General features: G+C 50.8%; 1 protein-coding gene across 4 annotated transcripts in view; it reads left to right on the top strand.

Annotated features, from left to right (window-relative positions):
- Positions 1–27,500, top strand: part of SLC2A9 (solute carrier family 2 member 9) — a 236,485-nt gene that overhangs the window by 17,962 nt on the left and 191,023 nt on the right. The window contains exons 1-4 of one of the 4 annotated variants that reach the window (XM_029948678.1): positions 6,694–6,711; positions 12,443–12,538; positions 16,543–16,643; positions 22,608–22,706. In XM_029948678.1, the coding sequence (XP_029804538.1) occupies positions 16,581–16,643; positions 22,608–22,706 (162 nt within the window). In that variant the 5' untranslated portion in view covers positions 6,694–6,711; positions 12,443–12,538; positions 16,543–16,580. Of the gene's footprint in view, positions 1–6,693; positions 6,712–12,442; positions 12,539–16,542; positions 16,644–20,141; positions 20,288–22,607; positions 22,707–27,500 lie in introns of those variants that run through there. The other 3 variants (XM_029948675.1, XM_029948667.1, XM_029948662.1) reach the window with 3 other exon arrangements.

The following is a 27,500-nucleotide window of genomic DNA, read 5'->3' on the forward strand; positions in this document are numbered from 1 at the left end:
AACATGGCAATACATGTGCCCCTATGCATCAGCACTTCTGTACCCCTTGGGTAGATCCCCAGCAGTGCTATTGCTGGGTCATAGAGGAGTTCCACTGATAGTTTTTTGAGGAACCTCCACACTGTTTTCCAGAGTGGCTGTACCAGTTTACATTCCTATCAACAGTGTAGGAGGGTTCCTGTTTCTCCACATCCTCGCCAGCATCTATAGTCTCTTGATTTGTTCATTTTAGCCACTCTGACTGGTGTGAGGTGGTATCTCAGTGTGCTTTTGATTTGAATTTCCCTAATGATGAGTGACGCTGAGCATCGTTTCATGTGCCGGTTGGCCATCTGGATGTTCTCTTTGGAGAAGTGTCTGTTCAAGCCTTCTGCCCATTTCTTCACTGGATTATTCATTTTTTGGGTGTGGAGTTTGGTGAGTTCCTTGTAGATTTTGGCTACTAGCCCTTTATCTGATATGCCATTTGCCACTAGCTTTTCCCATTCTGTCGGTTGCCTATTAGTTTTTTTGACTATTTCCTTTGCAGTGCAGAAGGTTTTTATCTTGATGAGGTCCCAATAGTTCATTTTTGTTCTTGATTCCCTTAGCTTAAAGAAGGAGTTGTGTTGGATCAATATTTTCCAATTTTGCCAATAATTAGAATTATTGGGACATCTATTAAAATTACAGCTTATTTTTTTAATGTTTATTTTTGAGAGAGAGAAAGAAAGAGAGGGAGGGAGGGGCAGAGAGAAAAAGACACAGAATCAGAAGCAGGCTCCAGGCTCCGAGCTGTCAGCACAGCCCAACACGGGGCTTGAACCCACAAACCGTGACATCATGACCTGACCCGAAGTCAGACTCTTAACTGACTGAGCCACTCAGGTGCCCCTACAATTACTACTTATTAGTTAGATCTTTCCTCCGGATTTTTGGAATCAGTGGATGGATGTTTCAAAAATCTATATTTTTGAGAAACTCTCCAGGTGGTAGCAATGACTGGCATCTTGCTGTTGCTGCCCTCTCTGGTGTTCTAGGTTTCTCAAGGGACAAGCTTTACCCCTTGACTCCATAGGCTCTATGGTAAGCCTACCATGGATGTTTTGTGTTGAAATCTGCGTCCCTCACCCAGACTGCAAGCCCATGAGGGCAGAACCATGTCTGTGTCTGCCGCACATTGCTAGGAAGATGGCCAGTGAGGACCAGGCTCCGATCGAAGGGTCAATCATCTTTCTTGCAAACGTCCTACTCTGGGAGGCACGATCAAGGGCCTTGCCAGCTCTCGTTCTCAAGCTCTCACACGCGCCTCCCAGCTGCCAGTCTGGCCCCATCCCCACCTCCAGTCCACCCTTCAGGCTCTTTCAGAGGACACATAATACAGACACCGTTCCAAGTCACTTGATCCCAGAGAGTGGGTTCTACGATTCTTCCCATTGTATAGGTAGGGGAAAAACTGAGGCTCTGAGAGGTTGAGTGACTTCCTCAAGGTCACAGAATGAGTGTGGAGATGTGGTTTGAACCTACGGGGTCCTGTGTCAGCACCCAAGTCTCTCCATCACACCGCCATCCCACCACTCACAGTAAACTGTGTGCCAACACATTGGACGGGATCCCATTGGACAATTAGATGCACCCATCTTGTGCCCCACTTGCCTCTCTGGAATGATCTCATTCTCCTCACCTACTCACTGTACTCTGGGCACTCCTCGCCCTGTTGGCCCTTCTCCCTGGGCTGGCCTCCTGGGAACTCCTTCCCTCACACGCAGGGGGCTGCCGGGGAGTGAATCTCTGGTGTGTGTGTGGCTATCCTAACACACGTTGTAACTATTGTAACTCGCCCACATGGCTCAGCCCCTTCTTGCCTTCACATCGTTGCTCACATGGTACCTTCCAGTGAGACCTTCCAGAACCATCTTTTTAAAAGTTGTAATGTCCCCCACCCACCCCCCAGCCCTCCATACCCCCTACTTTAAGTTTTTCCGTGGCACTTATCTAAATCTAATAAACGATCCTTTACTTACGATCTGACTCCTTTCCCTAGAATGGAAGCTCATGAGGAGAGGAAGTTTGGCCCCTGCGTTTTCATCTCCACCCGCAGTGCCTGGAACAGTGTTGGGGCCGCGGCACACGCCACGTCGAGTGCTTGCCATTCCACACTGCTGGGCGTCTGTCTCCCTCCCTGGGAAGGGCATTTTTGTACCTCCAGCAACTAGCACAGGGCCTGGCTCTTCCTAAGTCCTCCAGAAGCCTTTGTGAAAAAAATGAAAGAATGTGAATGAATGAAGACACACATGAGCAGAGTTTGCGTGGCCAAATGCAGCAAATGAGTGTCCATTTATGGCCTTGCCTGTGGCTGCTGCTCAGGGTGGAATGAGCCCCCGACCTGACGCAGCCTCTGGGACGTTTATAGCCCAAAAGGTCATGCAGGGCTGTAAAGGTTGAACTAAGTGGCAAGTCTGGCCAGCCTGGGCACAACAGTGATGTCAGCTGGGGTGTCAGTCCTGCCCCTGTCCCTCCTCCCTTCCCCGATGGAGCACTGTGCTGGGCTTCCGTCTCTGTGCAAGAAACTGGCCTCCTGGCCCCAACCCCATGGAGACAGAGCCTCTGTTTGCTCAGCTGTCCTCTGCAGCTGCTTCTCAGGGGACAGAGGGACGAAAAGGGCACCTGCTCCGAGCGCCCGTCCACTCCCGGTGCTTCCTGGCCCAACTGCCCATGTTCTCTGTCTTTTTCCCCCTGGCCCCTTGCTCTGGCCCAAACTGTGGCAGACCCAGGTCCCCTTGGCAGCCTATGGTGCCTGTGGGTTACTTTTCCAGATCCATTGCTCCTTCTCCAGCCTCAGAGTTGTCACAAGCCAGGACAGGCTGACCAGCCTGCTGGATGTGGGGTGCATGGGGGAGTTGGGCTGGAGCTCCTGTTGAGCGGGCGAGGTGCTCTCTTGCTGCAGAAGCCGCTAGGCTCTGTTCCCTCTCCATGGTGCAGGGATGTGGGCCCTGCAGCCTTCTGAGCAGGGAAGTCTTCGCAGCTTTGGACAGAAGGTGAGCCTGAATGGTCTGTTGCTGACCTCAGACTGTGTGCAGCTAGGCCTGGAGGGTGGGGCCCGCAGCTGGGGCTCCAAGGTCAAGGCGATCTCAGAACCTTCATCCCTCTGGCTGGGAGGAAGGGCCTGTAATTTTAACCCTCCAAGTAAGAGCCAGTGTAGGAGACAGATTCAGAACTCTGCTAAGCATACCATTCAAAGGAACTCATGGATTCCGTTCATTTTTTTTTCTGTTTATGCTTCCTTAGAACTTAGTTCATTGGCTTAATTCATTCATTCCTTCACAGAAACAAAGCAGTCTTTCTCTTTCATTCCTTTAAGTAGCATATTGATTTCCTCCCATTCATCCTTCTGTTAATTAATTCATTAGTTAATGAATTAATTTATTATTTAGTATTTATATATAATTTAGTATTTATCAAGAACTGTGTTTCAGACTGTATTCTAAGTGCCAGGTCCAGCAGTAAACGTGACTGGGTGGCCAGGCTAGGGAGGAAACAAGCCACACAGACAATCCCAGGGACTCACAAAGCTGTGGGTAGGGGTGAAGGAACAGATGGAGAATGGCCAGACTCCCCATGACAACAAGGGGCCGTGACCAGGAGGCTCACCCTGAGGGCAAGGGAAGGAAGTGGTGCGGAGGAGGAGGGCCGTCTGCAGGACTGCCCTTGGGGAGGGTGCAAGTGTGGCCAGAGCTGCTGAACTGGGGGCACTGGGGAGCAGGATGGATGCACCAACCTCCTTGCCTTCCAACTCTCCGATTTCCTGCCCACACCTCTCTTGGGCTAATGGCTTCTTGCAAAGGAGTCTGCCGATGCTGTCCGCCGGGGCCTGCTTCCCAGGGCAAGAGCAGGACAGAGAAGGTGAGAACCGGAGCCACGGAGGCCAGCACAAGACCCCCTCCCAGCTCTCTGGGCTACGCATTCCCTCTGGAGGATCCAGATCAACAAACAGCTCAACATTCTTCCAATGGTGACTGGAGCCATCCAAAAGCAACCAGGCAGGGTAGATGGAGACTATGGGGGTGATCAGTTACGAGCTTGCACTTTACATCAGGTGGTCAGGGGGGCCTCTTCAGAGAGAAGACCCTACTGGAGTGCAGACCAGAGGGAAGTGAGCTGGGAGCAGATGCTCCAGGCAGAGGAACAGCAGGGACAAAATGTCCTGAGACAAGAGTGTACTAGAGCCACAAGGGATCCAGTTGGCCAGAACGGAAGGGCAAGGGGGCAGAGAGAGGGGGGCACAGTTTGAGTCAAGAGACTCAGAGGCCATAGCATTCGCTGAGGCCATAATCCTGAGCTGAGAGGGTCAGGAGCCATTGGGAGGGGCATTTTCTGAGCACAGGAAGGAGGAGGTCCGACCCACATTATAAGGAGTACAGAGCTGCTCTGTGGGGAAGTGAAGGGTGGAGGCGGAGAGAGCAGGCTGGCAGGGAGGCCGAGGCAGTGGCTCCTTCCAGGCCACTCGGACTGGGGCTGAGGAGCTAAGACTCATGGGAGGCAATAGAATTCTGGATCTGGGAAGAAAGATGGGGACAGCAGGTCCTCCCCAGAAGGGATGCCACTGACCAGCGCAGGAAGATGGTGGAGGAGCTGGTTTGGACGGGGCAGGAGGGAGGGCGGCCGGCTGGGGACGTGGTAAGCTTGAGATTATAATTATTCATGCAGTGTGGGAACTGAGCCAGCCCAGGGGGACCGCCCTGGCTTCAGACACATGACTGTCTCCAAGCGCTTGCCTTGCTAGAGACCTACCCGACCACTTCATCGGATTCATCTGGTCAGCTTAATGAGGTCCCTGAGTACCCAAGTGCCCGTGTCCTGTGGGCTGGCCAGGGGCATGGCACACCCCAGCTGGGGTAGAACCTGGGCGTCATCAGCAGGCAGGGGGGATCAGAGCCACCCAGGAAGCAAGTGCAGAGTAAGGGGGAGAGGCCCCAGAGAAGACTGCGGAAGCCGCCCGAGACGCAGGAGAGAGCCAAGAAGCCACTCCGTGAGTAGATCGGATGAGTGTTTCAGTGTCTGGCCCACGGCCTGTCCTTTGACATTTAAGCCACATGCTGAGTCTCCTTGGGGAGCACAAATTCACCAAGACCTGCTCCGGAGCTGCCAAAGGCTGCCACGTCGTTCTTACTGGTTAGCTCTGCTCAAGCTGAACAACACCCTCGGAGAAATTCTGAATGAACAGCTAAGTATAAATGTTTACTTGGACCCTCTGAATGTCATAAATGATTAACTAATATGTGTTAAAAATATGCACAATGTACGGTGTTGCGTGTTATGTCTACATGTTATGAATCTCCACATAGGGATGTGTTGTCATGTTTATGATCCAGGCAAGGAAGGTGAGCTCAGAGAGGTTAAGTGAGTTGCCTGAGGTCACACTGCTGGCTGGTGGCAAGCTGGGTCACCGCGTTGGTGCCAGAGCCTTGCTCTTCCAGCTTCAACCAAACCCATGAGCCAGGACGAGGGTCTGGATCTTAGGACAATTCCACTCTGCTTTGTGTTTTTAAACAGGTCAATATTTCCAACTTCTTTCAGTGTTAATTAAACCAAACATAGGTCTGACTGCTTCTTTCTTTATGTTTATTTATTTCTTTAATGTTTAATATTTATTTATTTTTGAGAGAGAGAGAGTATGTGCAGGAGAGGGACAAAGAGAGAGGGAGACACAGAATCCGAAGCAGGCTTCAGGCCCCGAGCTGTCAGCACAGAGCCTGACATGGGGCTCAAACTCACAGACCATGAGATCATGACCTGAGCTGAAGTCAGACACTTAACTGACAGAGCCACCCAGGTACCAATGACCATGCTTCCTCTTAAAGGGCTTGTGAAGTCACAGTGACAGTCCCATGAGGTCTCTGGTAAAACCCAAGGTGATACTAAGCCAAGATGTGATAGGCAGATCTTTAAACTTTGAGGTTTCTTGTTTTTTTTTTTTAAGTTCTCCACCCTAATTTCTGACTTTCATAAAAGTAAAGAGCACTCCTGTCGTTTTTCTTCTGGAAGTATTCTTAGTGACAGACGGATGCACTTCTTTGCCTTCATTTGTTTGAGTGTAGAAGTTGTATGTCAACCTATTTAAAATTAGCTCTCGGCTTCAGCAAAGGCTCAACTCTACCAGTTTTTTGCTTATTTACGTTCAAGTGAGTTAACATACAGTGTAGTACCGGTGTCAGGAGTAGAACCCGGTGATTCATCTCCTCCATATGACACCCAGTGCTCTTCCCAAGCGCCTTCCTCAATGCCCATCCCCCACCCACCTCCCCTCCAGCAACCCTCAGTTGGTTCTCTGTAGTTGAGAGTCTCTTAGGGGTTTTATCTTATTTTATTTTTCCTTCCCATCCCCTCTGTTCATCTGCTGTGTTTCTTAAACTCCACAGAGGAGTGAAATCCTATGATATTTGTCTCTCTCTGACTGACTTATTTCACCGACTCAAATTCTGAGGGCGTCTCTGGTGCTGCATTGGAGTTCACTGACTTTACTCATCAAAAAGTATTTGTTTTCTGATCAACTATCCACATCAGGACCAACTCAGTCCTCCGGGCTTCCTGGTCGACCTTCCAGATAAGGGCGCTGAGTGTGTGGAGACCCAAATGCAACAGCTAGAAGAAGCCAAGAAGATGAGGGTGACTGCTGGTCACAGACAACTCAGACCCGCCTGGATGGATTTGGGCAGAGAAGCTGTGTAATCGGTGGGTCCTGGAAGCTTGTGGCTCATCAATGGAGAGACTGTGTACCCAGGTTCTGCAAATATGCAGAAAGCGTGGAAGGAGGCAGAGAGAGAACGGCCTGGTTAGGAGGCCACAGACCCACCGCTGCTGGACATGAGTGCCATGGCCGCCGGATGCTGGCTAGAGAATGCTTCGTGTCACTCCGTGCCAGCCGTGGGGAGCAGGGCTGGCAGGCCACTGGCTGCCAGGCCAGGCTGAGCCCTCTTGTGGGAGTTTTCTGAGGGCATAAGAGAGCTCAGTGGGCGTCTTGGCTTCTTGGTCAGTTAATCACTGGATATGCATTAAATGCCTACTACGTGCCGAATTCCATTGGGCGCACTGGGACAACAGCAGTGAGAAGAGACAAGGTCCCTGTCCCCCATGGGGTTGCATTCTGCAGGGGAGGAAGCACAAGAGCCCCCAAACAAATAGATTTAAAAAGGTAACTTCAGGTAGCAAGTATGTGGAAGAAAACAAAAGGTAATGAAAGAGAGAAAAAGAGGGAAAGGAGGGAGAGAGAAGAACAGGAGAAGGAGAAGGAGAAGGAGGAGGAGGAGGAAGGGAAGGAGGAAGGGACAGGTAGAGAGACTTGGGGTCAGGGTGGGTTTTAATGGGATTTTGGGCGGTGAATTCCTGACATGTCTTTGGTGCAAAAAGGCAATTTTATTAAAGCACAGGGACAGGAAGTAACAGCTGCCCTAGGCATGGGAAGAGTGACTGGTTTTATACTATGGAACTTGGGGAGGTAAAGGCAGAAGGGAGGACTCTAGCCAGACTTCTGTGTGCTAAAGCAGACCCAGGGGGCACCGGAGGCCTTGCTGTGGTCAAGCTAAGGTTGTTTCCTCTCTAGTAAGGCCTTAGCATTAGGACGCCAGGGGGTTCCTGGAGAAATGCTAGGCTCTGTCTTTGCCTCAAGTCTTTGTCAAGGGGTTGCAGGTTATAAAGAAAGTCACCTGCCATTTCCTTCTTGCCTCTGTTCCCCACATCACTATGTAGAATGAGTCCGGAAGTTTTTCTTCTATTTCTATTTTTTTGAAATAGCTTGAGAAGAAAGGGTATTAACTCTACTTTAAATGTCTGGTAGCATTCCCCAGGGAAGCCATCTGGCCCTGGGCTCTTATTCGTTGGGAGATTTTTGACAACTGATTTGACTTCTTCACTGGTTCTGGGTCTGTTCAGATTTTCTATCTCTTCCCGTTTGAATTCTGGTAGTGCCTCTGTGTTTAGGAATTTGTCCATTTCTTCCAGGTTGTCCAGCTTGTTGGCATATAATTTTTCATAGTATTCCCTGATGATTGCTTGTATTTCTGAGGTCCCCACATCACTGTGGAGGGGAGGCTGATGTTGGGGCTCCAGGAAACGGAATCTAGAGGTTTCTTCAGGTTCAGTTATTGATATGATTGCCTTTTTTTTTTTATAATTTACTAGGATATTTGTAAATGAGGGACACTTCTGTCCTGCAGGACTGTGATTTTTATCAGTTAACCCTTTGTTTTCCCCTTTCCTTTGTCCTTGGGCAGCCAGGAGTGCCTGAGGAATGTCACAAACATCTCAACTGGGCGTTGGGGGTGCGGTTAGTTTGTGCTTTGCTCTCAGCTGGCCTTATGCTCCCTCATCAGGTTCGGCTTAGCCACGGAGGTGAGGGAGAGCCTCTCTAAGGGGACGCTTGGGAGGTGACCTGCGGGACAAGAGGGAGGCAGCTGTATGATGGTTTGGGGATGGATCCCTGGGCAGAAGCAACAGCAGGTCCAAAGGCCCCCAGATGGTGGAATTTGGGTGTTTGGGAGGAAAGGAGAGGCCAGGATGAGGGGCCCGTGGAGGCCGAGGGAGAGAGCAGAGTGAAAAGTTGGAGAGGCAGACGTGGGCCTCGTAACCAAGGACCTTCATGGCCTTTTTAATGCCACAGCCGCTTGGCAGCAGGGCCAGAATCGGAGCCCAGGCTAGGAGGTGCTTTTCCTGGATGACATGGGTGAATGGGGCCGGGAGTCTGACTCTGGGCAAAGGGAACAGCAAGTCAGGACCTGATCTAGGAAAGACAGCAGAGAGCGTCCCTCCGGCTGGGTGTTTGCAGACAAAGTGGCCTTGGCCGCCTCTGCATGCGGGGCATCTGCAGAATGGGGAGCTGAGGAAGGCAGCTGTCTGGAGGCTGTGGCAAGCCGTGTCCCTGGTGTCCCCAGGGAGAGACACGCCATCTGCCCGGGAGGTAACTGAGAGCTGACGTGGCCAGAGATGTCATAACTGGCACCAGGAAGGAATTCAGAGGGAGGAAGGAGTCTTGCTTGTTGGCCTAGGAACTGGGAGAGGGCTGGAAGAGGGAGAAGAAGGGGTTTGGACAGGGTTTCAGCAGTTCAGTTTGGGACAGGTTTGGTTTGAGAAGCTTAGCCAAGCGTCAGCCCTGATGGGAAGGTGGATGTGTGAGTCTGGATCTCGGGGGAGAGGTCCAAGTGGAAGGGGTAGAGGTGGGGAGTCGGCATCGTTGCAATGGTTTGAAGGCTGCGGACGGACGAGCCTGAGCTAAGGAAGAAAGAAGCAGGTGAGGGAACACCCGGCCAGTGTGTCGGCTGGAAGACAGGATGAGGAATTTTTTTTTAAATGTTTATTTATTTTTGAGAGAGAGGATGCACAAGCAGGTGAAGAGTATAGAGAGAGGGAGACACAGAATTGAAAACAGGCTCCAGGCTCTGAGCTGTCAGCACAGAGCCCGGTGCGGGGCATGAACTCATGAATCGTGAGATCATGACCTGAGCTGAAGTCAGATGCTTAACCGACTGAGCCACCCAGGCACCCCTCTGGATATTTCATTTAACTGGAATCAGAAAACATGTAACTGTTTGTGTCCAGCTTTTTCACTTCAGCATAAGGGCTTCCAGGGTCTTCCATACTGTAGACGTTTATCAGGACTTCATTCCTTTCTAGGTCTGAATAATACTATTCTCCCCATTGTATGAGGACACCGTAATTGTTTCTCCATTTGTTAACTAATGGGCATTTGGACTGTGTCCACATTTTAACTACTGTAAACAGCATTGCTGCAAGCGTTCGTGGTCAAGTTTTATTTGAACACCTGTTTTCAGTTCTCTTGAGTCTACACCGAGGCGTGGTATTGTGGAGGCAGAAGGTGATCCTATGTTTACGCTTTGAGAAACCATCAGACTGGCTTCCCCCATGGCCAAATCAGTTTACGTTCTCAGTAGCAATGCAGGAGGGCCCCCGTTTCACCACATCCTCGCCAACACATCTTCCTTTAGTGTTCCTTTTTAAATTGGTGATATGAACACACCCTTGTGTATAGCCTAGAGTCATCTGATGGAGAAGGAGAAATGGATGCCGGCCAAGGGAAATGGCATACTGGCCGGAAGAAGAGCCTTGACAAGGTGAGAGGGGTGTGCCCACAGACCCATGATGTCACCATGTCAGAGCCTCCAAACTGCAAAGTCTTCTTGGATGCCACACAGCCGGAAAGTAAAAAGAGATATGTGTCTGACAGCAAGGTCCCAAGACTCACGCTGACGGCCTTGTTGTCTCTGGCGGGGAGCTTCCCCACAGAGCAGCAGTGAATGGGACGTGGTGGGGAGAGGGGTGCGGAGTGGGTGGTCCTGCTCTAAACGTCAGTTCTCATCCATAAGCCATGGTGCTTTAGACAAGCGGGCTGACCCGTGGGAACCCAATATGCTCAGCCCCAGAATGGAGATCACAAAAGCTTGGTGGCTGCTCTCAGGATTAAATGACGCTTTGCATAACCAGTGCCTGGCACACAGTAGGTGCTTGCTAAATGCAGGTCTCTTCCATTGGCTCATCCTTCTAACTCGATTGTGAATTACCCAAAGAAAGTAATAGCTTTGCCCTTCTTTGCAGCCTTCTCGGGTCCTAGCGCTATGTGGGCCACATAGCAGATGCCTCATAAACACGTGAAAAAGAATCAATCAATAAACAAGAATACAAATAATGATCAGAAAAGAGACATCCCAAAACAATAGCAACAGTGAATATTCACTGGGTGCTTGTTACATGGCAGGCAATTCCAAGGGCAACATCTCGTTTGGTCTATACGACATGACCTTAAGACAAGTACCAGTTGGGGCACCTGGCTGGCCCAGTCAGTTAAGCCTCCGACTTTGGCTCAGGTCATGAGCTCACGTTCCTGAGTTCGAGCCCTGCGTCGGGCTCTGTGCTGACAGCTCAGAGCCTGGAGCCTGCTTCCGGTTCTGTGTCTCCTTCTCTCTCTGCCCTTCCCCCTCTCATGCTCTGTCTCTCTCTGTCTCAAAAATAAATTAAAAATTAAAAAAAACAAGTACGACTTATCCCCACTTGGCAACCAGGTGACTTGTCCTGTGTGACACACTGGGGAGGGGCAGGCTGAGATTAGAGGTCTGACGTGAAATCCCAAGCTTGTAGTCATCATGTTATACTATCTACCTAGATGTCGCTAAACCAATAGTTGAAGAATCCTGGCACTGACAATGATTGTCAAGAGAGAGGTCAGGTGACTGATTGGGGAATGGAAGGGCTGGGCGCCAACTGGATACTCGTGGAAGCTCTGAAAAGCCCGGGGGAGCAATCGCAGTGCCCAGGTGTGTCTGCGTTTCCTTGAGCACAGCTGAAATCACCCTGGGCACAGAAATGTCATCTTCCTGATGTGCAGGTTGGGCCAGACATTGCAGGTTGTTGGATAAAGGCTCCTGGGGTAGATGCTTCGTAGGGATCAGGCGATTTCTTCCCGTCCTTCAGTCCATCATGTTGCCAACATCAAGGTCGGGAAACTGGGGAAATGGAATTGGCCACAAGAAGGTTGCCTGGGTGCTCTGAATTGATGCCAAGAGAATTAGAAGGACTTTTCCAAGTTCCCCTAAGTGTGCTATCTCCCAGGGCCCAAGCATCTGCCTGAACCAGACCCAGAGTCCCTTTTCCGTGGTGGGTGGGACTCCCAGGTGCCATCTTTCTATGCTTCACCCCAGAACCGTTGCTCACTTCCCGTGCCCTCCACTCTCTCTGTGAACTGCTCAGGAGGAGGCTCCGGTGCTCTTGGCTGAGCTTGGATCCTGCCCCCCCCCCCCCGCCACCATGCTCATGGATTCCTCACCTCTTTCCCTCTCACCGCTCTGCCACTCCAGCCCTCCGTTCATCCCAGAGCCCTAAAGATAGAGTAGGATTCGCACATGGGCATCTTTTTTGAGCTACCAGGACAGGTCAGGAGGACGTTGTGGCATTCAGAAGCCACCACCAACGGCAATGATCACGGGAACAGCATTTCAGAGCAATGGCCCTCCTTTATTTCTCCAGGGGCTGACATACTCCGACATCGACAGAGTAGCAGAGTAAACTTTTCACCTTGCCCAACGGGGCTCTGATCGAGCCCCACACAAGTTGACGTGCACCATTTTCATCCTGCTCTATAGCTATTGTGTGTCACTTACCCCTCACCAATGACCTGGGCAGATCTGCACAGGTCACATCCTCATGTTAGCAGGAAGCCATCGGACACGCAGGAAGGTCACCCGGATAGTCAGCAGTGGCTTTGCCGGAAGACCTCTGCCCTTGACTTTTGTCCAGAACTTGTTGACCCCCACCTGGAATGTTTTTAATAAGCTGAGCTAGCCATCAATAGTTTGCTGTTAATCATTTATCTCTCATGGAGATAGACATTAAGGAATGTTTATAGTAATAGCTGGATGCTGTTTAATCATTAATACTGCTTTCTCTCACAATTTTCCAGGCTTCTATCTGATTATATTGGGGAGCTGATTTATCTATGAAGCGTATTCTGTTTGCTCTTTAGACTCTAACAGGCCAGGGAGGCTCCAGGACCCAGGTGAGTTCTGTGCACAGACTTAGACCAGCTTTGGGGATGATTTCAAGAATTTCTAAGACTCTCGCAGAGCAGCTGGAACAAGGGAATTGAAAAGCGAGGGATCTGAACATCAATTTAGGTGAAGATTAAGTGAGAAAATGTACATAAAGTGCTTAGCGTGGTGTTTGACGAATGTTAACATAAAAATGAAATTGATAATGAGTGATCATGGCGAAGGCAATTATTCCAATGGCCGATAACCCAGTAATCTCCTTCTGTCTTCCTTCCCCTCTCTCTCTCTCTCAAAGCTGCTCGGCTTTCCACATTCCTTTTCAATATGTTGTTTTAGGGTTAGCTGTAGCTCCCAGCCAAAGTCAGCAGAGAATTAACCCTGAAAATAAAGAATAATGCCCTAGCCAAGTATTGCTCAATCAGAACGCGGGGGACTAGGAAGTATGGGCATTTCCTGTTAAGAGCTGTGAGCCAGGCGCTGGTTGGCGCTACTGGGCTGGCGCGCCAGGCTGAACAGTGCTCACGGCAGCACCTGCAGGCATTTCGAGAAAGGCGACCCCCGGTTTAGAACAAGTCCATTGTGCTGTCTGCTGACGTTCTGTGGTCCACGAAGGTCAACAGCACCTTTCCGGCCAACCCAGCCTTACGAGTGACGCTGTCTGGGCTCAGATCCAATGTGTGTCACAGGTTGGGCGGGTAAAAATACTTCCCTCAGGCTTGCTGACTTTATTTCTAACATGGCTGGCCCTAGCGATGGACACATGGTGACGGTGAAGCTTTTCTTATCAGCAGCGAGGTGATTTTCTAAACATGTGACCCCAGGGACAGCCTAGGTGGAGGCCAATCAGATCACCAGGAACAGAGTCCTGGTGCCCAGTTGTGGTAGCCGTTGACTCTCGCTGCTGGGTCATGGCCGGTGGGCACTCCGGGGGCTTGGGATGTGGCTGTTCACCGATGGCTGCCATGGTCTGCCCTTCTAAGAATTGGCACGGCCACACCAGTGGACACCGGCGGCCTGTTAAATTCAAACAGTAGCACATTTTGTGTTATTAGCGTGGACTGAAAAGATAGGGAGCTGAACGTCATGCAGAGTGGATATTTGTGTTATATTTATTCATCATTCCATTTAAGCCTCAGAGAATTCTTTTGAGGCAGATTAGGGTTCTCTGCTCACCTGCCAAATGGGTCGCCCTCCTTTTTTTCTCGTAACCAGTTCTAAGACTCCATCTCAGAATGTTGTCCCAGGAGGCCCTTACAGGGGAAGTGTGTTTTCGGCGCTCTGCAGAGGCTATTGGCTGAGAGTCTGGGATGATGATGATGATGACGTCACTTAGCATTTACCATGTTCTTCATATACATTGAGTCATTTGATGTTCACAAACCCCCTGTGAGATATGTCCTGTTATTATTCATTACTTGACATAAAGAAACAGAGGCACAGAGAGGTTGAGTAACTTTCCCCAAGTCACACAGCTAGTAAGCTATCGAGCGGGGATTCGAACTCATGACTCCATACAGCCTGGGGTGCAGGCTGTCTGCATTTGGCCTTGTGCTGGGCCAAATGTCCCACCTGTGACAGGATGTGTCACAGACAATGAGGTCATCGTCTGTTGGGTGGTGGGTCCTCTAGGGCGGGCCGAAGAGTCCCACCTTCAAGGCTCACCTTTTCTGCTTGACTGTCTGTTCCTTCTGGGAAGTCGGAATCCCTTCCTTCTCTGCATGGGAAGGAGGAAAGGCGTTGTAGGATAAGGGACAGCCCACGGAACACCAGAATGGCCTGGATATGGAGGTCCGGGGGCTGGAGTGTCCCTGAGCATGTGCAAGGATGAGACAGGCAAAGCCCCTCAGGGGAGGGCCCTGGAGGTCACTCGAGAGTCGGCTCCGGAAGCTCACCAACCCACATCCTCGTCCAACCGGCTCAGGTGGCCCCTGGATCGCACCCTGGAAGAACTGGGTATCCTTCCAGAATTGCATTTCTTACGTCTCCATGGCTACCTGGCACCTTAGGGACTTCATCAAAACAAAACTGTTTTAAATTTAAAGCAATTTTTAAAACTTGCGTTTCTAGTTATAGACGTGGTTTTTTTCAGTATCAAGACTGGAGACATATAGGAAAACCAACCAGATAATAACGGGTGAAAAGACTGCAGCCGAGTGGAAAGGGCTGTGTGCGTTGTGGCCTGCAGGGGGTTAATTTTCTCTGCACGGAAGTGCGGGATCTGACCTGCGCTCCCCGCACCTGCGCTCCCCGCACCTGCGCTCCCCGCTCCCCTCGAGGCCCAGCTCCGGATCCTGCCCCTGCCCCGCGCTGGGCCAGCCCACCAGCCTTCCCTGGCCCTGGGAGCCACCTGCATGCTCTGCTCTCCGTTCTCTGCTCTCCGAGGACGCAGGCTTCACAAGGGCAGGCCAGAGTCTGCCTTTGGCATTAGGGGCTTCCCAAACACTCGATGAATAAATAACTTAATGTGTAAATATTCTTAAAACTTTAGTTTTATATTAAAAAACACACGGGCATAGTTTACACATATCTGATCATAGCATGAATCTATTCATAAGTACATCTGTTTCCAACATTAACTAGTGGATATTCTTTAATATATCTTCCTCTGTTTGTCAAGTAAGATTATGAGCATTTTCCCATGACATTAAATGTCTTTTTTTTTAATTTTAAACCTTTAAAAATTTTTTTAAGGGCGCCGGGTGGCTCAGTCAGTTAAGCATCTGACTCTCGATTTCAGCACAGGTCATGATCTAACGTTTCATGCACTCAAACCCCATGCTGATCTCTAAGCTGACAGCACAGGGCCTGCAGGGATTCTCTCTCCCTCTCTCTCTGCCTCTCTTCGCTTGTGCTATCTCTGTCTCTCTCAAAAATAAGTAAATAAACTTAAAAATTTTTTAATGTGTATTTATTTTTGAGAGAGAGACAGAGCTCGAGCAGGGGAGGGACAGAAAGAGAGAGAGAGAGAGACACCGAATCAGAAGGAGGCTCCAGGCTCTGAACCATCAGCACAGAGCCTGATGCAGGGCTCGAACCCATGAACCATGAGATCACGACCTGAGCTGAAGTCGGATGCCCAACTGACTGAGCCACCCCAGGTGCCCCTAAATGTTCTTTTTTTAAAAAAAATGTTGACTTATTTATTTTAAGGGGGAGAGGGGCAGAGGGAGGAAGAGATAGAGAATCCCCAGCAGGCTCCACGCTGTCAGCACAGAGCTTGAGGTGGGGCCTTATCCCTTGAACCATGAGACCATGACCTGGGCTGAAATCAAGAACGGACGCCTCACTGACTGAGCCCCCCCCCCCCCCCCCCCCGCACCCCTGACATTAAATGTTCTTTAGCATAGTTTTTAATTGCTACGTGAGTTTCCATATATGGATGTACCTACCGTAATTTATTTAAACTTTCCTGCTAGCTATTTTTTCTATTGGGGATACCATTTTTTAACATGAAAAACGCTAGAGTGACAGTCTCAGGCTGAACTCTTTGTGCTGTTTTTTATCACCGCTTTAGGATAGCTTTTTATAGATGGAGTAGTTGGCCCAAAGGGCCTAAACCTTTTTATACCTCTAGAAACCTATTTCCAAACCCCAGTAAAAAGCTGCATCGTTTCCAAGGGCTGTTGGCCAGTGATTCCGTTACTGTTTCCAGTTTGACAGGGGAGACCAGCACTGGGTCTGAATTTACATGGCTTTTATTTTCACATCTTGGGAAGAGAAACTTGGGTATTTCCAAGAGGGCCCACATGAGAACGACCATCTGAACGGGAGGGTCCTGGAGGGCGGCCTGCATTCATAAGCAGGGTGGCAAGTGTGGGAAACAGACGTAGTCCGACACTGCATCTCACAGAAGGAGGCCGAGGCCAGAGAGGAGTGCAGAGCCGCCAGGCTCTCCCGGGGAGCTGGTGTGCTCCCCAGGCAAGCCCGCCCCCCCTCAGCCGGGCCACCTCCCCTCATTGCCTGTCGGTGACAGCAAGTGCCTCATGACTTCTTCCTTTTTTCTCTGTCTCAGGAACAAGGAAACACAGTCCAAATTCTGAAGAATAAACCATGAAGCCCAGTGAAAAGGACTCCACAGATTCCAAAGACAGTGATTCGACGAAAGAGAAATTGGTCAGTCCTAGTTTCCTTATCTGTCCCTGTTCTGGTGACTCTGGGGCAGTCCCCCCTGGTCCCCTCGCTGCTCCCAGGGAGATGTAGGTCAGGTGAGGTCAGGCAGAGCAGAGAGAGAGCAGGAGATAAAAGCAAAGGTGTGGGGGAGGTTGCAGCGTGTGCCCTGAGGCACAGGCCACTGACGGCTTTGTGCTTTGGTTGATGATGAGATGCCGCCATCTGCTGGTAGCCTTTGGGACTTGGTCATTTTGCAACAGGATGACACTGATGGATGAAAGCAATGATGTTGTTGTCTTTAGGATACACTAAACCTCACCCCCGACCCCAGGATGAGGCTCAGCCCCCTGCCCCTCCTCCAGGACGCTGTCAGGGCATAAACTGATGCGGGCCTCCAACCCACACTGTGAGATCACAATGTGAGCCAAAATCAAGAGTCAGACACTTAACCCACTGAGCCACCCAGCCGCCCCAATATATGTCCATATTTTCAATAAACCTTACCTAGCAGGACAAAGTTCCACACAGGTATATGTACCCAACTGCCAGGGACTGTCCCCACCCACAGGGGTGAAATGGAGGTTCGAGGAGGCCCAGCCACCTCCACAGATCATGCAGGGACATGGCGGAGTCACGTTAAGTGAACAGTGACACCCCCAAGTTGGCACAATATTTTTCTCAGTGCTCCTGTGAGGATGAGTCAAGGCTCTGCTGTCTAGACATTTGGTGTAACGAAGGAAGGGCTGTAGTCATCTCAATCATTCTGCTTTAATGATATTCAATAGGAAACGCCCCCTTTCCTGCCCTTTCCTGGAAGAAAATGGTCATCTTGTCCAGGCTGACTTTCTAGCTTCAGGACACCATCTGGAGGACTGTCTGAGTTCAGTTCCAGAAGTATCTACCAGGTCCCAGCCCTGAGCCGGCTGGGAAGAAAACTGGGACTGCTCAGAGGCTCAGTACACGGGATTAGCCTGCTCAGGCCGTCATGACAAAGCACCACCACACAAGCTGGTGGCTTCGGCCACAGATTTCTCACAATCCAGGGGCTGGACGTCCGGGAAGAAGGGCTCCTGCCTTCTGAGGCCTCCCTCCTGGGTTTGCAGATGGCCGTCTTCTCCCCGTGTGTGTGTCTCTGTCCTGAGCCCTTCTGGTAAAAAGCTGGCGTGCGTCAAATCTTTCTCCCCAGAGTCCGCCTGATGGCACTGGTTTAGAAAGGGGTGAGAACGTCTGGTCCAGATAGAGCACGTTATCTGGGGACAACTGTACTGCATGCATGCTGCATGCTGGCGTTGTCTTAGATGTCACGATTCCAGGTGTTTGTCGAGTATAAACTCATGGAATCTTCCACAGGTCTGCGAGGCGGTGGCACCAGTACCGTGCCCCTGCTCTGCCTGAGGACACGGGCCACAGGGAGGCCGGTGGCTTGCGCGAGAGCTCACAGCCCGTCCGTGGCCGAGCTGAGGCCCACACCCTGTCAGCGCACCACCCACGTGTGGGTTAAAACCCCCAGGCAGTGGCGAAGTGAGGGGGCGGTTCCTACTGGCTTCACCAAGGGTTTCCAGGAAGCAGAGCTATTCACTGGGCCACCTTGAAAAGTTTGGGGGTCCCTCGCCAGCCCGAAGGAAGGGGGTGCGGTTCGCTTGAAGGCCATGCTCTCTGAAGAGCTGGGCCCCGGACACTGCTGTGCGATGCTGGGCAAATCCCTGCTCTCCTCTGGGCTGGTCTGTGGGCGGGCCGGGGAGGGAGTTCATGGACAGCTACCGCCACCAATAAGGGGAGCTCCTCAGGTCAAGCACCGCCTCCAGGCTGCAGGACAAAAAGGACAGTGAAGGGTCCGGACTCCGTCTTTGGTTCTGGGACAGGTGCAGGGCTGGGTCAGGGGCGGCCGACGGCCTTGGTCTCTTTCCAGCCCGGGAATCTGCATCCGCTCTGGCTTCTACCCTCAGAGCTCAGTCTCAGCAGGTCTTGGGGCAGGGAAGTTGAGGCAGGAGGGGGGTGCAGGGACAACTTTGACGGGGCCTCAAGGCCACACTCAGGGTACCAATGCTTGCTGGCTTTGGAAGCCTTCATAGCACAGGGGCATCCCAGACACGCCCCCCCCCCCCATCCAACCTTCCTCCTACATTATGTACATTTGTGTTGACCCCCCTGGGACCTGGGGCCTACTGAATTTTCAACCCCAATGAGGAAGCGCAGAACAATTTCCGGTGGGGGGGTGGGGCTGGGGACAGAGCACCTGATTCAGATGGAGTTTCAGCAAGATCAGATGAGACCCCCTGTTACAGACGAGGAAGCCAGGGAGAAAGGGCCTGGGCTAAGGAGGGGGCAGGGGAGGAAGAAATGAGGGTGAATGTTAAGTCCCCGCCAGGATGGCACAGCGTGGGTCCTGACGGCACAGGGAGGAGGCAGCGGTCCTTCCCTGCCCCCTCCTCCCTCTGGCCCCAGCCGTCCTCAGTCACTTTCCTTCCCCGCATCCTCCAGGCTACCTGTGCCTGCAGGCCTTGGCTCGGTGCCCTCCCACCGCATCCCCTCCTCTGCCTGCATATTTCCCAGTGTGATTTCCCAGAAATCACCTCTTCCAGAAAGGCTTCCATGATCCAGGCCCAGTTTCACTGTCTGTGTTCCACTAAACCTACTTTGCTGGCTTCTTGTTTCATTTTGCGGACTTGAGGCCTCCCTGGCAAACATGCCTTTGCCCACCGGCCTCCGCCTCTGCTCTCTGCCTCTGGGTGCAAAAGGCCCAGGCGAGCTGTCATAAACCTGTCACGGTTAAAGATCTACTTCTCTGCCATCCAGGGCAAGTTGGCCACGTGGTGGATAAGTTCTCATGACGTCTGGTGTGCATGAGAGGTCTTGCCTCCTAATGCCTTCCCTGAGCGGAGCCAGCCCGGGGCGGGCGCGTGGGCGGCCCTTCCCTGAGCCAAGGCTGAATGAGCAGCATAGAGGAATGACCAAGGGGCAGATCCTTTTTCTTCGGAACCCAGAGCCTCCCCATTTGTGCCAGAGCTGCTGGGCGGCCGTGCCCACGGCCAGCATGCTGGGTGGGGGCTATGTGTTTTCTCTCGGAGCCTCAGAAGAACTACAAGATGGTCCAGGCGGGATCGGTCTTCCATTTTGCACTCGTAAACGCAGTAGCTCGGAGAAGTGAAGTGACCAGGCTAAGGACATGCAGTTAGAGAGGCAGGGTTGGGATTCCACCCAGTTTCCCCTGCCATCGGTGACGTTGCGTTCTGTCCCAGTCCTTGGAGAGGTACCCCGGGTTTATGAGCGCCCGCCCCCCCCCTTTGTTGGCCCGGAAAATAAAAGGTGCGCCAGGAAAGATCCATGCCCTGGGTGGTGATTCCTGAGAAGGCGAGTTTCCCTTCCAGGGTTCCTGGGTTGCTGCTGTGGCAACATGGGGGGGAGGGCGAGGGGGGGGGACAAGGTGCCCGCTTCCTGTTCAGACAAGACCGAACTGCCGCATTTCCTGCCAGGCCCCCGCCCCCTCGTGGACTCTGCCTCCTGCTCCGAGATGCCCTGGGACGGTCTGCGGCCTACGGAGCATGGACTCTGGGGCCCAGGCTCCCCTGACGCGCGGCCCCGGCCATCCGGGGGCTGCTGAGCGTGGCCGCGCCCGGAGAGGGACACCGGGCAGGAGGATCAGAAAGGTAAACGCAGAAAGCGGCCTCTGGACCTGCCAGGGAAGCTGGGAGGCCCAGCGTGGGCAGCTGCCTCCGCTGCCTGGGGCCCTGGGTCTTAGCCACCTGCAGTGAGAGCCGTGACCTTGGCCTTGGAGCTCCAGCTCTGGCAAGGTGGCTGTGCTCATGAACAGCCTTGCACGGGCTGGGTGGTGTCCCCTTTTCCTTCCCCACCCCCACTGTGGGCACCTCTGTCCCCAGGGCCGGTGGTGAGAGGCGGCGGGCGCGGGCTGGCTACGCAGTGGCAGGGGCTCCGAGATTGCCACCTGCCTTTCCCTCGCCTCTGATGGGCACAGGCAAGAGGACAGCGATCAGAGCTGGAGGCGAGGGGGCCCAGGACAGGCTAGGGAGTCAGGAAGTGTGACATCTGAGCTGAGACCCAGAAGATAAGTGGAAAGATACAAGACCATGGAGAATGGGCACTTTGTCCCCAATGCAATTCTGTTCTATCAATGAATCTCATTCAGTTCTGTAGTTACTGCTGAGACATATTCTAGGCCCACACCTGACAATGCCCGTCCCTATGGCTTACACACCCTCTTTCTCACCTCCATCCTATCACTAGCATGTACCAAATACCTTCTCTGCGGCATGCTTGGTGCCTGGAAACAAGATCTCCTCCCCCCAAAGACCCTTGCCCCCTGTCCAAACTCTACGGCTAACACTCACGGGTACCTGCCCCAGGACCGGGAGGCCTTGCCTCCTTTAGCTTCTTTCTGCAGAATAACAGCCTGTGAGGTGGCGTCTCTTATCCCCATTTTCAGATAAGCACACTGAGTCACAGAGCAGCTATGTAAGTGGCCCAAGGTTACAGCTGAAAGCAGGACAGAGTTGAATCTGAGAGGAGGCGGAGCTTTCAGAAAAGTCTTTAGAGGAGAAGGCATTGGGAAGGGGTTTTAGGTGCAAAAGATCTGCACAGGCAAGGGCCACGAGACACCTTGCAGCTGATTTGACACCAGCCATTCTGTGTGGCTGGGCCAGAGGGAAAGTCAAAGAGTAAACAGCCTTTCTGAACCCTCCCTGCGTGCACACAATGTTCTAAACTTCCTCACCCAGCAACACGACCTGTGTGGCCAGGGCTGTTATTAGATCCATTTTACAGCTGGGCAAGCTGAGATCCAGAGAGGTCAAGAAACTGGTGGAGGTTCTCACAACTGAGTGGTAGAACCGTCCTGTACTATATCACATGCTAGAGGAGACTAATGCCATGGGCAGCGTAGGGGACTGGCTACTGGGGTCCAGCTCTCTCTTCCAAACGGTATTTGACTGACAGTCCCCTGAACTGTGGACCTTGTCCCTTTTGTTTACCGTTGTCCCTGGAGCGTTATCAGGGCGTGGCCTGATACACGCACACATGTTATATGATAACAGAGAAGGTGCCTTCCAAGAGCACCTGCATCCCCTCCATCTAAAGAGTGGTCCGCATTCCCCTGGCCAGGGACCCCCTCCTGCCTCCAGCCCCTGCCAGCTGGTCAGCCCTGGCCAGGGGACCCCGATGTTTCTTCTACATGGTCCTGTCCTGATTGTGACCATCCTTGGAGGAAGGACAGGGTTACCTGGAGGCAGATGCCGCGTTCTCCAGGCTGAGCCCCGTATCTCTCTGCAGGTCCTTGTCCATGTGGCCTGTAGATTGGCAGCTCAGCCTGGAACAGTGCGTGCAGTGGTGGGCATGCATCCGTGCATGTGAGCTGTGAGCAGCCTTGGGCCCCTAGACACGGTTCCATTGCAGTGTGTGCAATGGGGGAGAGGCAGTGTGGTGCAGCGGGTGACTGCAAAGTTCCAGTCTGCCTCCCAGACGGCACCACGGACATCTCCGTGCCTCTTTCCTCACCTATCCAATCAGGATAAAACAGTACTGATCTGAGCGTTCCATGAGATAATGCCCTGAAAGTGCTCAGCACAATGCCTGGCCCATTCTTCTTGTGTCAGCTGCTGCTATTGGTGGCTAAGTCTGGCTTGGGTTTTTGCTCTTCCATGGTTCAGAAAGTGGCCAAATTCAGCTAAAATAATGGTGTCTGCTTACAGAGCGCCTGCTAACCACATTAGGTCTGGGAGTTGCAGATCTGTTCAGCTAACTGAACTCTGCATGCTGACCCACTTACTCCGCGCACCGCCTGCGCAGGTCGACGTCGACCATGATCCCACCTGCCAGCAGGAAGGTGGCCTTCCGGAACTCCGGGTATTCTCTGGGGCCGCTTCCCCAGATGAGGACACAGCCCCAGGTGCGTCCTGCGGGCCCCTAGCTCTGGTCCCACCGGCCAGATCTGACGTGCTGTCCTCTGCTTTCCAGGACTGGTCCTGCTCGCTCATCGTGGCCTCTCTCGTGGGTGCCTTCGGCTCCTCCTTCCTCTACGGGTACAACCTGTCGGTGGTGAACGCCCCAACTCCGGTGAGTGCCCCGCGGCTGCGACATGCGCCCGGCAGAGGGCGCTGCGGCCACGCGGAAAACTTCCGCGGTTTTCCAGGCTGGTTCTGTGCCAAACCTTTCCCAGGACGCCGGACCGGGGGCTTGGAGGGGGAGAGAGACAGAGAGAGAGGGAGACCAGCTCCTGCCCTCGAGGGGAGCGGGGAGATGGGAGGTACAGAAACAGACAAGGGTGACAACGTGGAGGGTTCAGTTCCTTGCCTGGGAGTGTCCTGGGAGAGTGCAAGGCGAGGAGCCGGGTCTTCAGAGTTCCCAGCGACCAGTGCTTGCTGATCTTATTCCTGGGCACGGAGCCACGGAGAGACCTTATGCCTAAACGTTTTACTGATCTTTTTGGGTTTACGGCTTTTAATAACAGCTAGTGGTCATTGGGGTGTCTGTTTTGTCTGGCTTTTGTTTTGGTCCGGAATCAAATCATTGGGTTATGTCCATCAAGAAGAGTCTGCAAAGCAACCAAAAGCGCTTTTTTGGGGTCTTAGGACTTGCAGCATGGGAGGTGGAGCAGGCAGAAATGGAGACTGTGCGCAGAATTGCAAGTGGGACAGGCAGGTTTTTAAAGGCAAAAGCCACAAGGTTACCAAACTTCTGGAGGAGTGGGGGGTTGGTCCTGACGGAGTTAACCAAGCACCCAATGCAGGATTGGCTCTGTCGCTAACAGGTGTTACGTTGTGTCTATGCAGTCCACCGTCTTCCAAGAGCTGGTTGCACTGTAATTGAGGAAAGTCAAGAGTTCACGGTGTTCCGAAGATTGAAACAGGAGGCGGTGCATAGTCTTGCTTCCTCAGTATCCTCCCAACTCCATTCAGAGTGACTGTCTTAGCAACACTTACTTCACTTTTGGGATTTCCTTTTATACGTGTAATTCCCCAGGCCCTCCTAACACCTCCCTGCCGGCTGGCTTACAGGTTCAGATTGGGTCCCGCCTACTTAGGCTATTAGGTAGGCTATCCATTCCTGGGGGGTGCTTGCTTCTGCCTGACGTCCCTGCACCCTTCATCCACCTTCCCCCACAAAGGTGGAGGTAGGTCAAGGCTACCTGGAGGCTTCCTGGAGGAGGTGATGCCTCCGTTTCATCTTAAGGGTAGAACAAAGGCACAGAGGCTTGTGATCTGTGACTTGTTTGCAGGAATGCAAGTGTGATGTGGTTGGAATGCAGGATGCCTTTTGGGGAGCACAGTGCAGGAACTAAACGGGCAAAAAGAGGCCAGGCTGTGGACCTTCCTGGAGGTTCCTCAGGCTTTTCCTTGTTTGGAGCCCACCATCCCCATGTGCAAAACACGAGCGAGGCTGGACCGGTGGGTCCCAAAAAGTTCCCAGGAGTGCTGGACTTGGCAGAATTGCCTTCTTAAAATTCAGACACGCTTTGAAAGTCCCCCAAATGTCTTTTATAGCTGGTTTGTCCAAATTAGGAAAAAAAAATCAGTGCTATAATTGTGACAGAAATACAGAAAAATAATGGGAAGTGTAAAATATAGATGTAGGTGTTTCTATTCTATTACCTTACTTTTCTGTGCATTTAGAAAGTTTTATAACAGAATGTCCAAAATAATTACATCATTACATCTTTGCAAATGTGTCTATATATGTGAAAGGAGAGGAAGTTTCCAAATCATGCTATTGAGCCCTGTCCTGTTCAATGTTGTCACCAGTTATTTGGACCATAAGCTGGATAGGATGTCTATTATATTTCTCTGTTGATGAGCTGGAAGAAATAAGCACTGTGTTAGAAAATGCAATGTGTCAGAATCAAGTGCCAGGACAGATCTAGTTTTTGGTCAATTTTTTTGGTTTTTTTTTTTTTTTTAAACTCTTCTACAATTTGGGACTCTGTGTTAGTTTATTTGAAAAATGAGGTCTGCTGCTAAGACCCATTTGAAAGCCAGGGACCCAGACAGCTCCCCAAACTCCTACTGCAGTCGGTGCCTTTGATTTTATCATTGTGACGTCATCCTGACATGGGAATCTGATATTTGCCTTTAAGGGAATATTGGAGGGGTGCCTGGGTGGCTCAGTCGGTTAAGCGCTCGACTCTTGATTTCGGCTCAGGTCATGATCTCATGATCTCTTGTGGGTTCAAGCCTCACTCCAGGCTCGATCCTGTGTGTAGCCTGCTTGGGATTCTCTGCCTCCCCCCACCCCCTTCTCTTTTTCTGTCTGCCCTTCCCCGGCTCGCTCGCTCGCTCTCTCTCCCTCTCTCTCCCTCTCTCTCCCTCCCTCTCTCTCTCTCTCTCTCTCTCTCTCTCTCTCTCTCTCTCCTGTCTCTCAAAATAAATAAATAGACATTAAAAAAGAAGAAGATTGGCAATTTACACTCTTGCTTCATCTTGACAGTGCAGCAGAAACTCTAGCAGAGGGTGAAGAATCTTTGCACTCATGGTTTGTGGAACCAAAAAGCCATGTGAAACTTGAACCCTGAATGAAATGACGTGGATGGAAAAACATAAGTTAACAGGAGGAAGGAGCAATTTGGTCATTTACAGCTTGTTTTTGATTAAGAGACTTTATTTTTTTAGATCAGTTTTAAAGCACTTCACAGCAAAATTGAGCAGCAAGTACAGGGAACCTCCCCTCCCCCATCCTTCACCTCCAATAGCTCCGCTCATTATCCGCCTCCTGCACCAGAGAGGTACATTTATTATCACCAGGGAACCTGCCTCCGCACATCACCCCGAGTCCACTGTTGACCTTTAAGGCTCACTCTCGGTATTGTATGTTCTGTGGGGTTTGACAAATGTAGAATGACATGTAATCACCACTGTGGAGCCTCACAAAATAGTTTCACTGTCCTAAAAATCCTCTGCTCTGCCCCTTCCTTTCCCCTTCCCTACTGACGCCTGGCCACCACGGATCTTACTGTCTCCATGGTTTTTCCTTCTCCAGAATGTCACATGTGCGGAATCCTACAGTATGCAGCCTTTTTAGATGCCGTCGTTTACTTAGTAATATGCATTTAAGGTTCCTCCAGGTCTTTTCGTGGCTTGAAAGCTCCTTTATACTTTAAAGCTGAGTAATATTCAATGCATTAATACATTGTATTAATACCGTATAACAATAATACATTGTCTCCAGGTACTGATTTACTGAGCCACTCACCTGCTGAAGGACATCTTGACTTCATCTAAATTTTGACAACTATGAACAAAGTGTTTTTGGCAACTATGAACAGAGTTGCTATAAACATCCATGTGCAGGCTTTTGTGTAGACATGAGTTCTCATTCACTTGGGTAAATACCAAGAAGCACTATTGCTAAATCAAAAGGGGGAAAGTATGTTTAGTTTTGCAATGAACAGACAAAGAATCTTCCTAAGTGGCTGCAATGTTCTTCATTCCCAGAAGCAATGGGGAAAATTTCCTATTGCTCCCCATTCTCACCAGTATGTGGTGTTGTTAGTACTTTGGATTTGGAATGTTCTAATAGGTGAATATTGATATCTCATTTTCACTGTAATTTCCTAATGTCATAGGATGTTGAATACCTTTTCATATGTTTTTTGGAAAGATAGAAGTATCTTTATATGTTCACTTGCCGTCCATAAATCTTTGGTGAGTGTCTGTTCACGTCTTTTGTCCATCCTGTAATCAGATCACTTGTGTTGTTTTGGTTGAGTTTTAAGAGTTGTTGGTGTATTTTTGGATTACAGATCTTTGTCAGATGTATCTTTGCAAATATTTCCTCTATGTCTGTGGCATATCTTTGCATTCTTTTGACATTGTCTTTCCCAGAAGAGAAGTTTTTAATTTTATTGAAGTCCAGCTTATCAATGATTTCTTTCATGGATCGTGCCTTTGGTGTTGTGTCTAAAAAGTCAGCAACATGGGGTGCCTGGGTGGCTCAGCCGGTTAAGTGCTGACTTCAGGTCAAGTCATGATCTCACAGTTTGTGCATTCAAGTCCCGCATCAGGCTCTGTGCTAACAGCTTGGAGCTTGGAGCCTGCTTCAGATTCTGTGTCTCCCCCTCTCTCTGCCCCTCCCATGCTCACACTCTGTCTCTCTCTCAAAAATAAGTAAGCATTAAAAAAATTTTTTTAAGTCATCACCACACCCAAGGTCATTGAGATTTTCTCCTGTTCTTTCTTAGGGATTTTGTAGTTTCGTGTTTTACATTTATGTCTATGACCCAATTTGAGTTCATTTTTCTCAAGGGTATAAAGTCTGTGTCTAGATTTTTTTTTTTGGTATGTGCATATCTGTTGTTCCAGTACCATTTGTTGAAAAGACCATCTTTGCTCTATTGCATTGCCTTTGCTTTTTTGCAAAGATCAGTTCACTGTATTACTGTGAGTCTATTTCCGGGCTCTCTGTTCCATTCTGTTGATCTATTTGTCTATTTTTTTAATGTTTATTAATTTTTGAGAGAGAGAGAGAGAACATTAGAGTGAAAGGGACAGAGACAGAGAGGGAGACAGAACCTGAAACAAGCTCCAGGCTCTGAGCTATCAGCACAGAGCCCATCATGGGCTTAAGAGATCATGACCTGAGCCGAAGTTGGACTCTTAACCGACTGAGTCACCTAGGCACCCCCGTCTTTTCCTCTAATACCATGCTGTCTTGATTATTGTAGCTTTATCATAAGTCAAAGTAGGAAAGTGTTGGTCCTCCATCTTTATTCTCCTCCAATGTTAGGAGTTGATTATTCTGAGTCTTTTGTTTCCCCAAATAAACTTTAGAATTAGTTTGTAGATACCCACAAAATAAGTTGCTGAGATTTTGAGTGAAATAGTATTGCGTCTATAGATCAAGTTGGGAAGAATGAAC

Source organism: Suricata suricatta, chromosome 1, assembly GCF_006229205.1.
Source record: "Suricata suricatta isolate VVHF042 chromosome 1, meerkat_22Aug2017_6uvM2_HiC, whole genome shotgun sequence".
Lineage (NCBI taxonomy): Eukaryota > Metazoa > Chordata > Mammalia > Carnivora > Herpestidae > Suricata > Suricata suricatta.